The 20,437-nt window shown below is 34.9% G+C and overlaps 1 protein-coding gene across 4 annotated transcripts in view; it reads left to right on the plus strand.

The window, feature by feature from the left end:
- CCDC88A (coiled-coil domain containing 88A) overlaps positions 1-20,437 on the plus strand; it is a 120,821-nt gene that overhangs the window by 65,936 nt on the left and 34,448 nt on the right. For all 4 annotated transcript variants that reach the window (XM_010841662.1, XM_010841663.1, XM_010841665.1 and 1 more), the window contains exons 13-18: positions 1,616-1,800; positions 7,679-7,816; positions 9,280-10,350; positions 11,645-11,772; positions 13,431-13,569; positions 16,905-17,066. In XM_010841662.1, coding sequence (XP_010839964.1) covers positions 1,616-1,800; positions 7,679-7,816; positions 9,280-10,350; positions 11,645-11,772; positions 13,431-13,569; positions 16,905-17,066 — 1,823 coding nt within the window. The remainder of the gene's footprint in view (positions 1-1,615; positions 1,801-7,678; positions 7,817-9,279; positions 10,351-11,644; positions 11,773-13,430; positions 13,570-16,904; positions 17,067-20,437) is intronic.

Genomic DNA, 20,437 nt, shown 5'->3' on the forward strand with positions numbered 1-20,437 from the left:
TTGTTGAATGTGAAAAATGTAAAGAAGGAAATCAAAGTCATTAATAATTTCTTGACTTTTACATTTCACAAAATTTGCTTCTAGAATTTTTCTACACACACATTTATTTTATATATCATCATCAGTGTTTATGTACAGTCAGGGTTCCTTTTTTCGTCCAAAATATAACACAGACATTCTCCCATGTTAAAAATGTGTTTTATGCATCCTTTTTATTCTCTGTAGGATGGCTTGAAGTTTCTTTGAAGCACGTAGTATTGAAAGTTTTATTAAGGCATATCATGTTTTGTAGCCTAATCTTGTTTAATTGAAATGAGTTTTACTTAAGAAGACATGGACAACTAATAACATTTATGAAGTCAGTGACTATCTATGATACCAGCTTTTAATAAAAGATTAAGAGTGTGTGCTGACTAGAACAAAAACTTGAAATAAGAATTGAGGCTTTCTTAAATCCTAGGAGATATTTTACTCTATCTGATTTTTAAAAAAGAACATATAACTTGTGGGGATACATGGTTTGTGTGTGTGTGTGTGTGTTTGGTTTTTATGATGGAGGATTTCAAACATACACAAAGTAGACAGACCTAGAAATGCCCTCCCGTATTTCTGTTCATTTCCTTTCCTGAAATCTAGGATTTCAAAATAAATTCTAAGTGTCATATTTCTTTTGTGAATCCTAATATAACTTCAAAATATTTAATGAGTCTGTCATACAGTTATTAGAAAATAATTATTTTTGGCTTACTGGAAAACGTTTCCAGAAGTTGAAACTGAGTTTTCTTATATTAAAAAAAATAATTCCAAAAGCTGCTTAGAAAGATGATTTCCATTGGCAAAATGGACTGCATGTTGCTCTTTATACTTAATTAGCTAGATCCTTCATTTAGAGAAAGACTTTTTTGAAGTGACCTGTGTATAGTACTGTCTCGCCTTTCTCAGAATCAGATTGGGAGTTTTTTTCCCCTTCAAACTGTTTTACTTTTTTAATCTTTGAAGGTGTGGCATAGAATATGCTTTATACTTATTTGAGTCACACAATGACTCTGTTAGATACACAGGATAGTAACTATATTTGGTCCAAGTAACCTAAGATTCATTGAGGTTAAAGTTGCTTTCTCATGGAATTAGGACTAAAAGTCTAGTCACTTCAGTCTAAATTTTGTACTTTTTTTCCCACTAGAATGCTTGTGGATGCGTATATGTGTGTGTATGCTAAGTAGCTTCAGTTGTGTCTGACTCTTTGCGACCCTATGGACTGTAACCAGGCTCCTCTGTTCATGGGATTCTCCAGGCAAGAATACTGGAGTGGGTTGCCATTTCCTTCTCCAGGGCATCTTCCCAACCCAGGGATTGAACCCTCATCTCCTGCGTCTCCTGCATTGCAGGCGGGTTCTTTACCACTGAGCCACCAGGAAAGCCCCCACTTCTGAATGCTTTAGAATTTAAAGATTTACCTGTATTTATCTCTCTTTTTTCATTGTGTCTATCTTGTATAACTTTATTAATTTTTTATAAAGTTAAGGATCAGATGATTTAGTGTATTTACACTAAATATTTTAAATAGTGAAGAGTAAGCATAGTTTTACCAGTGTCATATTTTTCAATATTACAGCACCACAAAAATCCTTGGGCCATGAGGTGAATGAATTGACATCAAGTAGATTGTTGAAGTTGGAGATGGAAAATCAGAGTTTGACAAAAACTGTAGAAGAGCTTCGGAGTACCATGGATTCTGCTGAAGGCACCAGCTCCAAAATCCTGAAAATTGAAAAAGAAAATCAAAGACTAAGTAAGAAGGTATAAAAATTAATTTTCAATATAATGTAAAAAAGATATATGTAAAAGTATAAATAAATAGTGTTTAGATAGAACATTTATTTTCCAACTTTTATTGTACCCTCAATATTATTTTAACTGATTATATAGATTTCAAACTTATATAAATATGAAGTGAATGCATTCTTAGACTCATTCAACTTCAACAGTTATTATCTCACAACTAATCTTACTTCTACCCTTGATACTCTCCATGCAACCACCAGATAATTTTGAAGTGAGTCCTAGACATGGTAGTGTTTTACCAATAAATATCTCTGTATAAATTTCTAAAAAGGAATTTTAAAAAAGAACAGTGATGATATCACACTTAAAAAATTATAGCTTTTGATCAGCAGATGCTTGGGGCTGGTGCACTGGGACGACCCAGAGGGATGGTATGGGGAGGGAGGAGGGTTCAGGATGGGGAACACATGTATGTATACCTGTGGCGGATTCATTTTGGTATATGGCAAAACCAATACAATATTGTAAAGTTAAAATAAAATTTAAAAAATTTTTTTAATATTTTTTGAATATAAGTATATTCAAATATTTTTTAAATATAAATCCAAATAAGATTGGTATGTTCAATCTGTTGATGTGTCCCTTAAGTCTGTTTTAGTCTATAGATTTACTCTTGTTTCCTAGTAGTTTTTCTGTTGAAGAAAGTGATGTTTGTAGTCATAGAAAATCATTGGTTTAGATCCCTTAATTAATCAGAGGGTACAAAATCCTGATATTATATCATCCGTTCTTTATTTGGTAGCTAGAGTGTTTCTGTAAGGAAAACTTTAAAAAAAAAAAAATACTGGGTTAAAAATAAACCACTGTTAGTTACTTGGAGGAACAACTCTTAGGGTGGGTTAAGTGGGATGAATGTTTGATTCTTGTCCTTAATTTACCAGTTTCCTAGTAATTAATTGGTTCTCTCATATCCTCCTGAGATAATTATTGAGTTTGTTGTGGTGTCATAATAAACTCACAAATTTAAAAATATTTGATGTATTTTAATACATTGTATTTTTCTTACCCTCCCAACTCTTTTAAGCCGCTACCTGAATCCTTATGACATGACCTAAGCACTCCTGGAGAGCTTCCTTGCTTTCTGCTGTGACAGCGTGTTCTAGGTTCTTTTGAAACATTCCTGCTTCAGACCTGGACACAGCCATTTCTCTAAAAAGCCCTTCTTTCTTTTAGTCAACAGTGGTATTTAGAGGCCACAGTTTAGGGATTATGAAACCTGAATTTAAGTAGACTTTGAAAAGAAATAACAAGCATACCTTATTTTATTGCATAATACTTTTATCGCACTCACAGGTAATTGCTGTTGTTGTTTTTTACAACTTGAAAGTTTGAGGCAACCCTGCTTCAAACAAGTCTCTCAGCACTGTTTTTCTAATAGCGTTTACTATTACTTCATGTCTCTGTGTCACATTTTGGTGATTCTCACAATATTTCAAACTCTTTCATTGTTATTGTATTTGTTATGGTGATCTCTGTCAGAAATCCCATGGATGGAGGAACCTGGTAGGCTGCAGTCCATGGGGTCGCTAAGAGTCAGACATGACTGAGCGACTTCGCTTTCACTTTTCACTTTCATGCATTGGAGAAGGAAATGGCAACCCACTCCAGTGTTCTTGCCTGGAGAATCCCAGGGACAGGGGACCCTGGTGGCTGCCGTCTATGGGGTCACACAGAGTCAGACACGACTGAAGTGACTGAGCATAGCATAGCATAGCATGGTGATCTCTATCAGTGATCTTTGATGTTAGTATTTTAATTGTGTTTGGGTGGCATAGACTGCACCCATGTAAGACAGTGAACTTAATCAAGTGATGTGGTGTTCCAGCTTCTCCACTGACTGGTGATTTCCCCATCTCTCTCCCTCTCCTTGTACCTCCCTATTCCCTGAGACACAACAGTATTGAAATTAGCAACTAATAACCCTAGAGTGACCTGTATGTGTTCAAGTGAAAGGAGTAGTTGCACATCTCTCACTCTCACAATCAGATCACAAGCTAGAAATGGTTAAGAACAGTGAGGAAGGAGTATTGAAAGCTGAGATAGGCTGAAAGGTAGGCTGCCTACACCAGTCAGCCAAGATGTGCATGCAGAGAGGTTCTTGAGTTAAAAGTACTTTCAGTGAACTTTGAATGATAGGAAAATGAGAGAGCATTATTGCTGATATGGAGAACGTCTTAGTGGTCTGGATAGAAGACATGCCAGCCATAGCATTCCTTTAAGCCAAAGCCTAATCCAGAGCTAGGCCCTCTCTTCAATTCTGTGAAGGCTGAGAGAGGTGAGGAAGCTTCAGAAGAAAACTTTTAATCTTTTAGAGGTTGGTTTGTGAGGTTGAAGGAGAGAGGTTTCTGTAACATAAAAGTACAACATGTACTAATGTAGAAGCTGTATTTAGTTTTCCAGAAGATATAATTACGGTGACTACACTAAACTAGATTTTTAGCGTAGACAAACGACCTTCTATTGGAACAAGATTCCATCTAGGACTTCATAGCTGGAAGAGTTTAATTAATGCCTAGGTTCAAAGCTTCAAAGGACAGGTTTCTTCCCTGGTGGTCCCAGTGGCTAAGACTCCACACTCCCAATGCAGGGGGCCTAGGCTTGATTCCTGGTCAGGGAACTAGATCCTGCATGCCACAGCTAAAGATCCCGCATGCCACAACTAAGACCTGGCATAGCCAAGTAAATAATTTTTTCTTCTTTAAAGGACAGGCTGACTCTCTTGTTAGAGGCTAGTGAAGCTGGTGACTTGAAGTCAGTGGTCATTTACAATTTCAAAAATCCTAGGGCCCTTAAGAATTCTGCTTAATCTGTTCTCTGTACTTACTTTCCCTGTACTCTCTTGATGGAACAACAAAGCCTGGATGACAACGTATCTGTTTACAGTATGGCTTATCGACTATTCTAAGCCCACTTGTGAGGTCTACTGCTCAAACAAAAATTTCTTTCAAAATATGACTGCTCACTGACAGTGTACCTGATCCCCAAGAGCTCTGTTAGAGACTTAGGATTGAGATTCATGTTGTTCCGTGCTTACTAACACAATATCCATTCTGTGGCCCATAGATTAAAGAGTAAGTTGACTTTGAAGTCTTACTCTTTATTTTGTAAGGCTGTAGCCGCCATCAAAAGTGATTCCTCTGATGGATCTGGGCAAAGTCAGTTGAAAACCTTCTGAAAAGAACTTAGCAGTCTAGATGCCATTAAGAACATTCGTGATTCATAGGAAGAGTTAAAAATAACGTTAACAGGGGTTTGGAAGAAGTTGATTCTACCCCTCATGGATGACTTAGAGGCTTCAGTGGAGGAAGTAATTGCAGATGTGGAGGAATTAGCAAGAGAACCAGAACTAGAAATGGAGCCTGAAGATATGATTGCTTTGTTGCAATCTCATGATACAGCTATAAATGGATTAAGAGTTACTTCTTGTGCATGAGTAAAGAAAGTTTCTTGAGACAGAGTCTACTGTTAAAGATGTTGTGGAGATGGTTGAAATATCAACAGAGGACTTAGAATATTACATAAAGCTGATAAAACAGTGGCTGTGTTTAAGAGAAGTGACTCCAATTTTGAAAAAAAAAGTTTTTGTAGCCTTGCATGCTACAGAGAAATTGTTCATGAAAGAAAGAGTCAGCTGACAGAGCAGACTTTATTGTTTTATTTTAAGAAATTACATAGCCATCCCAGCCTTCAGCAACCACTACCCTGATCAGTCAGCAGCCATCAGCATCTAGGCAAGACACTCCCCCAACAAGATTAAAACTTGCTGAAGGCTCAGGTGATGGTTAACTTTTTTTTAGCAGTGAATTTTTAATGAAGGTATGTACATTGTTTTTTTAGACATAATGGTATGGCACACTTAATAGACTACAGTGTGGGATAAACATAGATTTTAGAATATTCATTTGACTCATTTAATTGCGATACTTACTTTATTGCAGTGGTCTGGATCCAAACTTGCAATATCTCTGAGATACTCTTATTTTCCTGTTGTGGGACAGTTAGACCAAGTAATTTATTTGTGCATATCTTTCTACCTACACAAACACATACACACAGTATCAGTTTAGTTCAGTCGCTCAGTCGTGTCTGATTCTTTGCAACCCCATGAATCGCAGCACACCAGGCCTCCCTGTCCATCACCATCTCCCGGAGTTCACTCAGACTCACGTCCATCAAGTTAGTGATGCCATCCAGCCATCTCATCCTCTGTCGTCCCCTTCTCCTCCTGCCCCCAATCCCTCCCAGCGTCAGAGTCTTTTCCAATGAGTCAGCTCTTCGCATGAGGTGGCCAAAGTACTGGAGTCGTATTATAAAGACGTACATGATATTTTTATCTTGAATACCCTCCATCATGTATACCCTTCAAAATGTGCTTTCACTTTTGTTTCCAGTTCTTGGTCGCTGAAAAACATGCTGTAATAAATATTCTTCTACATGTGTCAGCCATGTCTAGTTTTTCCTTTGGATTCTCGGTTTCTAGATTTGGTTATGAAAATCTGCCTAGTTTTTAGACCAATAGCTTTGAATAGGAAGGTATTCATCACAGTAACCTTCAGCACTTGTTAAGATACGGATTGCTGAGCCTCATGCCCAGAGTTTCTAATGTGGTAGGGCTATGGTGGATAAGAATTCTCATTTCCAAGAAGTTCCTAGGTGAGACTCATCCTGCTATTGTGGAACCATGCCATGAGAACCACTGCCTTAGATAATGCAGATAGACATTTTGATTTCCTTGAAATATTTTTTGTCTTTTAAAACATTCTTTGCATCATCTTTAATTCATTAACCAAATAAGCATTTCACAATGAATATAGTGTTAAAATAGAAGTGGCCATTTAGAACTTGGAGTGGTTTTATTTTTGCCGCCACTATAAATCTGGAATTTTGATTTTGAAATTAACTTTAAAGTCTAATTAGTAAATTAGTGATTCCAGCAGTTTTTGATTAATTCTTTGTATATCTTTTGTAAACTGAATGTTTCATTTGAATTCCATTAATACAGGAAATGAGTTTAATTAAATAAATACTGTCCATATGTTTCAGTATGTAATGTGAGAACCAGATTAGTTATTAATAGCTTACAGGTTCCTTATTGTGTAAACTTAATGTGAATTATTGAATAAGATTTGTGACTCTATGCTTTTGAGATATTAATATTACTTCTTAGAGTTTCTTACTGTTGTTACAAGGATTTAGGTAATATTTAAACGTGAAGTGGAATGTTTTATATGCCTTAATCTTTCTTTCTTTTTTTTTTTTTTTTGGTTACCTGGTTTGAATATGTTATATAATAATGGGGAAATCACTAGTATGGCATATTTTGAAGTTGAGTTTGCTTTTTCATACTTGTTAACCTCATACTTTGCTAGAGTTTTGCTCAAATCTTTTTTTCTCTAGTAGTCTCCTTTTTTTCTCTTTTTAACCCAAGTTCCTTCTCGTCTCATTTTCTCATCTTTTCCTTCTTGTGCACTAAATTCCTTGACTAATTAAATTTGCGTTTTACAAATCCAAGGGAGTTTTTTCAGTATGTTTTGTGTATTCTTCATGTGGCATGTGTGTATGTATGCAGTTGTATTTGTGTTTGTGTTTAGAAGTGGAAATTTGCCTTCAGAGATGCAGAGGACAAGAAAGATAATCATGTCTGTATATTTTAGATAGCTGGTAAAATTATCTTGAAATACTACTTGAATTTTTCTATGAAATTCTTAAATTTCACTATTTGAGTATTAAAATTGTTTTCTACCCTTTATTCAGTGATTAGCTTTTGTTTTTACATGCTTCCACTATTTTGAAGTACTAATGATACATTTTTTTGTGATTTCATTTTCACCAGGTTGAAATCCTTGAAAATGAGATTATTCAAGAAAAGCAAAGTCTTCAGAATTGTCAGAATTTAAGCAAGGATCTAATGAAGGAAAAAGCTCAGCTTGAAAAAACGATTGAAACACTTCGAGAAAATTCAGAGAGACAGGTTCATAAATTTTTTTATTAAGCAACATATCTTAAAACTTATTAACAAAAGTTATTTTAAAGTTTGTGCAAGTAAAATCTTCATAATAACATTAAATGAAATATTTTAGAAATTTTTAGATTTTAAAGTGACTATAGTTTTACCTCATTTTCTATCCCATGCATTGTTGAAAAGTTGAAGAGAAAACTTAGAATTTTTTAAATTGTCAGTGTGCTTAATAATTATCTGATATAAAATTTCATGGTACCTGTGCATGAATTGGTTTTCAAGTGTCCGTGGAATGAGACTGCAGATATTAAAGGCCCCGAATGAAATTGGGATGAAGTGCAGCTCTACTCTGATCCCACTGAAGTGGTGGCAGCAACTGTTCTGTATATTTTCATACTTGCTCTCAAGTTTTATTGGTCATTCACATGTTATGCTTGAAGAAACTGAGAATCAAATAGATTAAATAACTGGCTGTTTTAAAATTTCTAATTTTTAGAAGTAAAATTATTTACTTCTAAATATTATCGAGCTATAGCCCTCAAAGTGAAAGTGTTAGTTGCTCAGTCATGTCCAACTCTTTGTGACCCTGTAGACTGTAGCCTGCCAGGTTCCTCTGTCCATGGGATTTTCCAGGCAAGAATACTGGAGTGGGCTGCCATCTACTTCTCCAGGGGATCTTCCCGACCCAGGGATTGAACCATGTCTCCTGCATTGCAGGGGAGACTCTTTACCGTCTGAACCCCAGGGTTAGTCCTTAGGTCACCTGTAAAAATACGCATTTCCATAGAGCTATGGAACAAAAATTCTAGAGCTAAGCATGAATCTCTCTTTTTACAAGTTTCTCGGAATTGATTGTTTAACACACTGAATTTTAAGAACCTTTACCATTATAATAGACCATACTATAAATTGGATGTTTTAGTTTTTAAATGTACCAGGGATATTGTTATTTTGATGTTTCCAAATCAGAATTCTTTTAGGAAATGAATACACACAAATACACACACACACATATATATACACACACGTCTACACATATAATAGAGCAAATACTGTATTTACTGAGGTCTTCCTGTATATATGCATTGTGAAATTTTTTGAATGAATGTAAAAACATGTATCTTCAAGGAGATATGTGTATACATTTCATCTAGACTCATATTTGAATTTGAAACATATCACCACTATATAATCTGAAGATTATTTTGGTTAATATTCATCTCTGTTAACCATTTCTATACATTTCGGACTCCCTAAAGATATGAAATTTAAAGACCTGGCAGTACATGTACGTGGTCATCTCTCAGTAAATATTTGTCAGAATTGAAATTAAAATAGACAATTTTAGCACCTTTTTATGATCTGATTTCCCTGCTAGTTTTTGGAGGAGGAAAACTATGTAATTTTAAAATATTTAGTTCATGTTCCATTAAGTTTTAAATTTTCTTCTTTTTTTTTTTTTTTTACTAAATTAGATTAAAATATTAGAACAGGAAAATGAACATCTGAATCAAACTGTGTCCTCCTTAAGGCAGCGCTCCCAGATAAGTGCTGAAGCAAGGGTGAAAGACATTGAAAAAGAAAACAAAATTCTCCATGAATCTATCAAAGAAACAAGTAGCAAGCTAAGCAAGACTGAATTTGAAAAAAGGCAAATCAGAAAAGAATTGGAACATTATAAAGAAAAAGGAGAAAGAGCAGAAGAACTTGAAAATGAGTTGCATCATCTTGAAAAAGAAAATGAACTGTTACAGAAAAAGATAACCAATTTAAAAATTACTTGTGAAAAAATTGAGGCCTTAGAACAAGAAAATTCAGAGCTAGAAAGAGAAAATAGGAAGTTTAAAAAAACACTGGATAGCTTTAAAAACCTCACTTTTCAGTTAGAATCCCTGGAAAAAGAGAATTCCCAGCTTGATGAGGAAAACTTAGAACTTCGAAGGAGTGTGGAATCTTTGAAGTGTGCAAGCATGAAGATGGCTCAGCTACAACTAGAGAATAAAGAACTGGAAAGTGAAAAAGAACAACTTAAGAAAGGTTTAGAGCTCATGAAAGCATCTTTCAAGAAAACAGAACGCTTAGAAGTTAGTTATCAGGGTTTAGATACAGAAAATCAAAGGCTACAGAAAGCTCTTGAAAACAGCAATAAAAAAATCCAACAATTGGAAAGTGAGCTACAGGACTTAGAGATGGAAAATCAAACATTGCAGAAAAACCTAGAAGAGTTAAAAATATCTAGCAAAAGACTAGAACAGCTGGAAAAAGAAAATAAATCATTAGAGCAAGAGACTTCTCAACTGGAAAAGGATAAAAAACAACTGGAGAAGGAAAATAAGAGACTCCGGCAACAAGCAGAAATAAAAGATACCACATTAGAAGAAAATAATGTGAAAATTGGAAATTTGGAAAAAGAAAACAAAACCCTTTTCAAAGAGATTGGTATTTATAAAGAATCCTGCATTCGTCTGAAAGAATTAGAGAAAGAAAATAAAGAGCTTGTGAAAAGAGCAACTATTGATATAAAAACTTTGGTTACATTACGAGAGGTAAGTATAGTTAATTAAATTTCACACAAATTTTTAAATTTTTTAAATTTAGAACTTCTTTAAGCTTTATTATGGTAATTTGTATAATCTATTTATGGTTCAAAGTAGAAATTTAGAATTAAAAAGCTTCTAAGTTTCCCACTTCTGTTAAACTAAGAAGTGAATGCAAATTGTATTTTTTAAGAAATTATAGTAATAAGTTATCCATGTAATATCTGACTTATTTCTTATAATTTTACATGTTTGTTTCAAAGTAATATTAAAATATATGATCAAAACTTACTGAATATGATAATTGCTGGTTATTGAATATTAGCTATGTGCCAAATACTGGATAATTTTTACAACCAATCCTTTATTTATGTTATCTCCATTAGATTAGAAAACTGAGGTTCAGAGACATTAAGTAACTTATTTAAGAACAAAATGGTAGATTTGGATTTCTGGATTCAAATCTAGATCTTTCAGATTTCAAAGTCCCTTGGATTTTGACTGAGAGAATATAAGCAAGAGAATGCAAATCAGGTCAGCACTGAACAATTGGTAGTTGGTTGGATCTGTGTATCATGAAGAATTCTAAAATTTATAGGAGTAGATTGGCAATAAATGGTTGGTGTAGCTCAGAAGAGAGCAAATAGTGTTTATTTGCTATCCCTATGCTCTACTATATATGATAACCTTTTAAGTTCAATTTAAAAAAACTTAGCATTCTGGCAGATGCTTGCACTGGGAAATCTGCCTTTCTGCTAAAGAGACATTGAAAAGGGATCATTATTATCCTTTTTCTTTTTCCTTTCTGTTCTACAATCCTACACACATGAACAATAGGTTCCTGGTCCCCGCATCTCTAAGAATTCCCCCTAGTTATTCAGATCAATGTCTTAGGCCTTTTCCACTGGGAGAGGTGTGCTTGTGATGGGAGAAGGGTGTTGTATCCAACGTATATTCATGAAAGAAATATGCACTAAAGTTCTAATTTAGTATGAAAAGTTAATGGATATGTGTTGTTTCCCCCACACTTTTCAAACCTAAGATGTGTAATCACAAGTACGAGTTTCTCCTTTTAGTTTTTAACATTAAAAAGTTAAAAAGTATTAGCAAAATAGAAGAAGGAAAACATTACTGGGTTATAATTTTTTTGCTTGACTATTTTTTATTGATAAAAAGTTCAGCAACAGCCTTTCTGTCTTTCCTGGTTTAAATTTTGTGTATTCCTGGATGAAATCTTGGCTGAATTTCTTGGATGTTTATGTTCACAACACTTATGTGAGTTTTGCATTACTTTTAAAATAAGGATTTGGTGAGTGAAAAATTGAAGACTCAACAAATGAACAATGATCTTGAAAAATTAACTCATGAGCTTGAGAAGATAGGGTTAAATAAAGAGCGACTCTTACATGATGAGCAAAGTACGGATGACCGGTGAGTATTAAGTCTATCTGAAGAATTGTGGAAGTCATTTATTTTGCTCAAGCATTAATTTTGAGACTGTGGAGCAATTAAGGCAGAAAAATAATGTAGAAAACTAGGGCTTAACAAACAATAAAAAATTAACTTATATACACTTTAATTTGAAAATATTCACAGGCTTGAAGAGAATTTCTGTTCTCCCATGGTAAATACAGTCTATCAGTTAATTAGATTTTCAAGTAGTCTACTGTTTAGCGTCCAGTTGGCCACATGATTCCAGCTGGAATAGAAGTGTGTATTGTTAAGAATATTGTTATACACTAGATTTTATTTCATTAGAATTTTTGTAATTATATAATTTGTATTTTGTTGCCTATCCATCATTACTGTTCTAGTAAGTATTTATATTTTATAATAAATAAATGTATGTGGGAAAAAATTAATGCAGATTGTATTTATTGGCAAGAATTTATTCTTACCATTGTGGAATATATAGTCTAATTGTGGACTTGAATGTATAAATGTAGCAAAGTGAATTTAGTGGTAGAGTTGAAAACAGTGCCCTTTGATCACTTTTGTCTTTCCCTTTGTAACAGTTTGTTGTCCTGTGCCTTCTCTCTCAATATAGTTTCCTAGAGTTAGGTTCTTAGGCCTCTTATCCATTCCATGAGCATTCTATCCATCATCTCAGCTTACATGCATATTATTCCCTGCTTACTGAACATCTCTACCTGGACAGTCAGAACTCAGGCATCACAAATTTAATACATCCAGAGTCATACACATTACATGCTTTAAAATTGTTTGTTGACTCAAGCCAATATCAAAGTGAGATTTTTTTTCTCTGTTGTCAATGAACTTAAAATCTAATTGAGCAGAAAATATATGTGCACAAATTAATTACAATAAGAGGCAGAATATGATAGAATTTCTCATATATGTATTTCAGGTTTTTATTTGGTTTAGTCATTGAGGTTCTCAGGTGTAAGAAATAGATTAATCTGTAATTCCTAGTTTGTGGTTCCCTCTCGGAGTATGTTCATGGACATCCTTTTTATAAAGAAAAAAATCTTAATATAAATATTCATGAACCCATCAGAAAGATAACTAAAATATTAACACTCAAACCTATCTGCCCCTTTCTGTTCTATTACCAGTATCTTGACTCTTTACTGTGTTGTCTCCCCTCTTTATTTTTAATATTCTGCAAGTTCTCCATGCCCTAAAGGTAGTCTTCAGAGTGCTTTAAGTCTTAACTATTCATATGTACTTGTGTAAATATATTATATATTAATATCATAGACAAATGCTTAATAATGTGCTTAATCCATCCACTTACTCTTCCTGTAGATTCTATTCTTATGAAACTAAAAGAAATATTTTGAGACTAAGATTCTCCAGATGCCTTTTTGTAGCATTAATTTTTGCTTTTGACAACCTAGACTGTAATCTGGAGCTGTATACTCAGGGCTTTTTTGTTTTTTTCCTCATTACCAGGAATAGTTAAAAAGGGAGAGTAGGCAGGAAGAACAAAATAATTTAATTTGCTTCTTTTTTTAAAAAAGATTATTTTATAAGGCTTATTTATGTATCAGTATCTAATCATAAATTATCTTTAAAAATAATTTTCTGACCTCCAGTAATGAACTCTTTTTATACTTGGATAATAGATACAAACTTCTGGAATCAAAATTAGAATCCACTCTAAAGAAGTCTCTTGAAATAAAAGAAGAAAAAATTGCTGCTTTAGAAGCTCGACTAGAAGAGTCCACAAATTACAACCAGCAGTTGCGCCAAGAACTAAAAACAGTAAGTGATGTTTTTGGAAAGAATTTTGATTGTCAACTTTTTCTCTTTTTTGCACTGCTCAGCTTGTGGGATCTTAGTTCACTGACCAGGGATTAAACCTGGGACCCAGCAGTGAAAGCACCGAGTCCTAACCACTGGACCACCAGGGAATTCCCTGTCAGATATTTGGACAGAAAAGTATAAAGTAGAAAATGAAACATAAAATTTTATTACTGTTTTGTCTATTTCTTTTTCTTAAACTTGAGATTGTTCTTAAACAGATCTTTGTTATGTAGTTTATAACAAACTATTTTGTCTATATGCTATAATTTATTCAATCTTATTTTGTGTATGAATGTCCCTCAATATGTATGAAGACACATATTGGAATTGTGAGAGTGGAATGGGGAAGAGGCAGACTTACTTCATTGGGAAAAGCTCTCAATGTGATTTTGACACTTCACTGTCACTCTTTTCCTATTGAGATTCCAGGTAAAAGTTTGATTAAAAAAAAAGTATGGGTGTGAGGATAGCAAGTAGAGGCAAGCAGTATGTGTGGTATAAGAGAGCCCTTGATCTAAAAAATTTGAGGTCTTTTCTAAATTTTTTAATTGTGTTATTTGGAATTATTCAGTGAAATATGTGAGGTAGGGACTACTGTCTGTTTTCCCTATGTGAATGAACTGAAATTGAAGGGACTTGCCCATTCTATAGGGTTAGTATTTGGCAGATTGGTAGAATCATGTTCTGCCTTTTACTCCCTTTTATTAGCTCTGTAGTCATACCTGGAGTGGTTTTACAGTCAACCAAACATTCAGGCTGACAAGCTTATTATAGGCCACATTTAGAACCATTCAGTTCAGAGCACTATAGGAAGTATAAGCTAATAGTAGGGCACAATCTGGTGTCCCTCTTCACATATTTGTCTGAGAGTCATCTTCTCACTAGATGATAGTTCAGACGCAAGAAGACAAGATTCACATTGGGTAAGTGTGAAAGCTGCTCTGGCTTTGGGACGTCATGCTTAATACCAGTCATCATCCCTTGCAGCATCTCCAAATGCATGGATTTAAGATCTTCACAGTCTTAAGATTTAAGAGTTCCTACACTCAGAGAAGTCCAAAGATGTAGCTTCTTATTAGGTATTTATAGTTCTTGTAGTACAAATACAATTTACCCATCAGAAGTCATTTTTCTTGACTGGAAGCATGGAACATTGTAGTTTTATCAGGTTTCCAGAGAAAGTTACTCAAAGATTAATTTCTCATACAGGAGAGGAAAAGGATTGGTTCCTCATTTGCGCATCATTGCTGGTGTTTGTCTCAGACATTAACACAGAACATTTTTTTTACAGAAGGAATTTTAGAACTGTGTTTAGTCAGCATAAGTGTTGTCTAAAAAAAATATAAAGTAAAACTTGTTACCACATTTCATTAATCATCTTTCTTTTTCTGAATTTTTGCCCTTTATGCAGTATCACTATATTGCAAATAAAGTCAATTTCATGAAGCTACTATACTAAGCCAGAAAATAAATGGGTTTGAGTATGGATTGGTATATGATGTGTTTCAAGTCTAAAAGTTAGAGACTGTCTTCCACTTTCAGCCATTTGGAAGTGGAATATTTCCAAATTATTATTATTGGACTAGTTTTCTGCCATAAACATGCATTCAACTGAAATTGCACTGTTCTAGTTTTTAATATATGATTGATTAATTATACTGTTCTAGTTGTTTCATAGTTAACATAGACTATGAAAGCTAAATATGAGTAATAAGTATAAAGTAAACATTAAAATAGTATGACAAAGAAGTATAACTAAAATGCCAGCAAAGGAGATTACATAGAATCAAAAAATCCAACTAAAAGCAGAAAAAGAAAAAAGAGAGAACAAACTACAGGTTGGACAAATGGAAAATAAATAGCAAGATAGCAGTTTTAAACCAAACCATGTCAGTCATCACATTAAATGTAAATGGTCTGTACATCCCAATTAAAAGGCATTTAATTTATTTAAATTAATAAATTAGATAAGAAGGCAACACCCACCTGTACACTGCCTCTGAAAAACGCTGATGGAAAATGTCATTTTCAATATGAGCATAAATTAAAGATTCTGATTAATGATATATAAGGTAAAGGACCATTTTTGAAACTTAACAGAACAGTGGACTGAAAATGAGAAGTTCTGAATTTTATTCTCACATCCCCTTCTTTATAATGACATATGTCCGTAACTCTTACAAGCCTTGAAAAAAGAGCCTGTGAGAAATTAATGTAAAATAGACTGGAAATTATGTTATCCATCTATATTTTAGGGTGTCAGAAGTATTTTTTTTTAAAGTGGAAAATCAGGATCTCAGAACATCTGTTCAATCATTTGCCAAGATTTAAGTGACACTCTATCTGGGCATCTTATTTTCTATAATCTCAAATTATTGTCTAACTCAGTAGTAGTAGCAAAGTTTGAGCCATAAAGCTTTCTTGAGGTTGCATTAGACATTGAATTATTTTAAACATCTATATACTTGTCTTAATAGAAAGTTTGGGTTTAAGTTAGAAATTTATGATAATCATTTCCTAGGAAAAACTAGTAATTCAGTATAACAATAATTTAAATTGAAGAGAGCAATTTAGTTAATCATTAATTTTGGATGATGACCAATTTGTTAGTTTTGAGTTTGCTCTGTTAAAGTAGGATTTGGTTATAATCATACCAGAGAACCCTGAATAAGATATATCCTTGGATTATTCACTCTTTATAAAATGAATAATAGTAATTTTATGTGGGTCAGTATCTGTATAAAGAAGTCATTTATTTATTAACAGGTCATTCTGGGCAACATAATCCTTTTAAAAAGACCATACATAGATAGATACTTCCTCAGCTTCAGTTATTCTTTTTAAGGGAAATTAATATATGTGTCAAGTTTTTGTTCTTGACATGGGGATCTCTGAAATCTCTAAACCAATTATAAACAGCTCTAAAAACAATTGTTAGTACTTAGCAACAAGTCTATATTCATCTATTCTTCAGTGATATTTTCATCATAAGCAACAGGATCTGAAATTACAAAATAATAGCAACATGACACTTAAGCAGGGTATATTAATATTTCTAGAGGAAAACATTTGCACTTTACAATGCATAAATTGTGATAATGATAATAATGGTAATTGTATATATTATTATATTTTTAAATAAACTGTCTCTCACATTCACCAGACCGTTGTGGAGTTTAATTATGATAAATATAACCTTGGTGGTATGTTTTCTCCCTTTTTAAATAAATGAAAACAATGTTATAAATCAACTATACTTCAATTTTAAAAGATATTTTAAAATAAAATTTTAGGTGAAAAAGAATTATGAGGCTCTCAAACAGAGACAGGATGAGGAAAGAATGGTTCAGAGCTCTCCTCCAGCTGCTGGTGAAGACAAGTGGGAGCGAGAAAGTCAAGAAACAACTAGAGAGCTTCTGAAAGTTAAAGACAGATTAATTGAAGTTGAAAGAAATGTAAGTATTTTAGAAGGAATAAAGTTTTTTAGAGGTAAAGGATCACTGAATATATAACAAAGTTTATCTAATCTGGTTTTGTAGTTTTGTTCATTTTATACTTTCTTGATCAGTTTGTTTCATAGTATTAAGTATAGTATTAAGACAAGAACAGTTTAATATTCTTTTCTTCATCATTGTCATGTAAGCACATCAGCAAGCTTTGTCAACTCTGTCATGTAAATAGAATGCAAACTCATCTATTTCTCTCTGTCTCTGGTGCTAACACTCTAGTCTAAGTTACCCTTATCCCTCATCTGGACTTTTAAAAAAGAGTATCACCCTAACCGGCCTGCCCCTTTCACTTCTCGCCCAAACTGACCCATTCTCAATGTAGTAACCTAGAGTTTTTTAAAATAATTTGTGAGGTTTTTTATTTATTTATTTTTGGCTGCACTGGGTCTTTGTTGCTGCTCACGGGCTTTCTCTAGTTGCAGAGTGGGAGCTGCTCTAGATGCGGCGTGTGGGCTTCTCACTGCGGTGGTGTCTCTTGTGGAGCATGGGCTCTAGGGCTTGCAGGCTTCAGTAGTTGCTGCACATGGGTTTAGTAGTTGCTGCACGTGGGCTTAGTAGCCTGTGGCATGTGGAAACTTCCCAAACCCGGGAGCAAACCAGTGTCCCCTGCATTGCAGCAAGGTGGATTCTTAACCACTGGACCACCAAGGAAACCCTAGAGTTATTTTTAAAACATAATCCAGGTCATGTCATTTTCCTGCTTAAAATCTTCAGTGGTTTCCCATTTTATTAATAATGAAATCCCTGGTGACTCAGAAGTAAAGAATAGGCCTGCAGTGCAGGAGACCCAGGTTCAATCCCTGGGTCGGGAAGATCCCCTAGGGAAGGGAATGACTACCAACTCCATGGACAGAGGAGCCTGGCGGGCTACATACAGTCCATGGGATCGCGAAGTTGGACACAAAGTTAAACTAACACTTTAACTTTCACTTCCATACTTTTTACTATATCCATAAGATCCTATTTGACATTGCCCTGCCTGTATCTCTAGCCTTATACCATATTAGTCTTCTACTTACCTTGTTTATTAATCTGAGGATAATATTGGTATCTGTTAATATGTGGAAAACAGAACAGTGACTGGTACTTAATAAGCAAATTAATTCTAGTCATATTGGCGTTTTCTGTTTATTCCTCTTTCATGGCCTTTCTGTTTGCTTGCCCTAACTGGAACACGTGACAGGCTTCTGTCAACATTCAGGTCTCACATAACATGTCATCTGTAGGGGGTTTTCCCTGACCCCTTCTCCACTGAAGCAGTTGTCCCCAACCTAAAACCATTTACTCTCACACCACTGCCTTGCTTAGTTTCTTCACGGAACTTTACCAGTTAATTTTTTGTATTCACTGATATACTATTTGACTATAAAAAAGCTCCCTGAATGCAGGTAGCTTGTCTTTCTTTTACATCACTGTGCCTTCTCTGTGTAAAACAATGCTTGGTAGATAGCAGATTTTTAATAAATATGTACCGAGTAAATTTATTAAATATTTACTGTAGAAAATAATTCAGCAACCATTTTCAAAGATGAGTGAGCCTAAAGAACTTAATGTGCTAACAAGTAAAAGAGTTGTGGTTCAATTCAGTTCAATTCAGTTGCTCGGTCATGTCCAACTCTTCACAACCCCATGGACCACAGCACGCTAGGCCTCCCTGTCCAACACCAGCTCCCAGAGTTTACTCAAACTCGTCTCCATGGAGTCGGTGATGCCATCCAACCATCTCATCCTCTGTCATCTCCTTCTCCTCCTGCCTTCAGTCTTTCCCAGCATCAGGGTCTTTTCAAATGAATCAGCTCTTCGCATCAGGTGGCCGAAGTATTGGAGTTTCAGCTTCAACATCAGTCCTTCCAATGAACATTCAGGACTGATCTCCTTTAGGATGGACAGGTTGGATCACCTTGCAGTCCAAGGGACTCTCAAGAGTCTTCTCCAACAACACAGTTCAAAAGCATCAATTCTTCAGTGCTCAGCTTTCTTTATAGTCCAACTCTCACATCCATACATGACTACTGGAAAAACCATAGCCTTGATGAGATGGACCTTAGTGGACAAAGTAATGTCTCTGCTTTTTAATATGCTGTCTAGGTTGGTCATAACTTTCCTTCCAAGGAGCAAGCATCTTTTAATTTCATGGCTGCAATCACCATCTGCAGTGATTCTGCAGAAAGAAATAAAGTCAGCCACTGTTTCCAGTTTCCCCATCTATTTGCCACGAAGTGATGGACGGATGCCATGATTTTAGTTTTCTGAATGTTGAGCGTTAAGCCAACTTTGGTTTTATTGTTTTCTAATTTGTTTATTGAAAACTAAGCCATGAAGACAAAAGTTAATCTCTTACACTACTAATTTCTACTTTTTCATCCAAAAATAATCACTGAAAACTGTTTTATATTTCCAGAAAATGTTTGTGAGGTATCTATTTATAAGAGTTTTATTTCTTTTACAGATTTACATTTTTGAGACCTTATTTCCATTTTTCAATTATTTTATCTTAGATCTATTTTAGCACATACAGAGCTATATAATTTTATTTAATGACCACATACTATTCCATTGTGTATATATTACCATAATTGATTTAAATAAATTCCATATCAGTGGACATTCAAGTTATTTTTCAGATTTTGCTGCTGTGAAAATCCATGTTATAACATGTTTCTCCATCCTAATTCTCTTCTATTATGTCCAACTCTTTGTGACCCTATGGACCTTATCCAGCCGAATACTGGAATGGGTTGTTATTTCCTCCTCCAGGGGAATCCCTTGCTCATCCAGGTATTGAATCCGCATTTAGTCTCCTACATTGGCAGGCGGGTTCTTTACCACTAGTGCCACCTGGGAACCCCTAACATGTTCTGCATGCTAAGTTGTTTCAGCTGAGTCCGACTTTGCAGCCCTATGGACTACAGCCCTCCAGGCACCTCTGTCTGTCGGATTCTCCATGCAAGAATACTGGCTGCTGCTGCTGCTAAGTCACTTCAGTCGTGTCCAACTCTGTGCAACCCTGTAAACGGCAGCCCACCAGGCTCCCCTGTCCCTGGGATTCTCCAGGCAAGAACACTGGAGTGGGTTGCCATTTCCTTCTCCAGTGCATGAAAGTGAAAAGTGAAAGTGAAGTCACTCAGTTGTGTCTGACCCTCAGCGACCCCACGGACTGCAGCCTATCAGGCTGCTCCGTCCATGGGACTTTCCAGGCAAGAGTACTGGAGTGGGTTGCCATTGCCTTCTCCAAACTGCTGGGGGTTGCCATTCCCTCCTTCAGAGGATCTTCCGGACCAAGGGATCAAACCCGAGTCTCTTAATATATCTCTTGC

The sequence above is a fragment of the Bison bison genome, unplaced genomic scaffold, assembly GCF_000754665.1.
Source record: "Bison bison bison isolate TAMUID 2011002044 unplaced genomic scaffold, Bison_UMD1.0 scf7180017864166, whole genome shotgun sequence".
Classification (NCBI taxonomy): domain Eukaryota; kingdom Metazoa; phylum Chordata; class Mammalia; order Artiodactyla; family Bovidae; genus Bison; species Bison bison.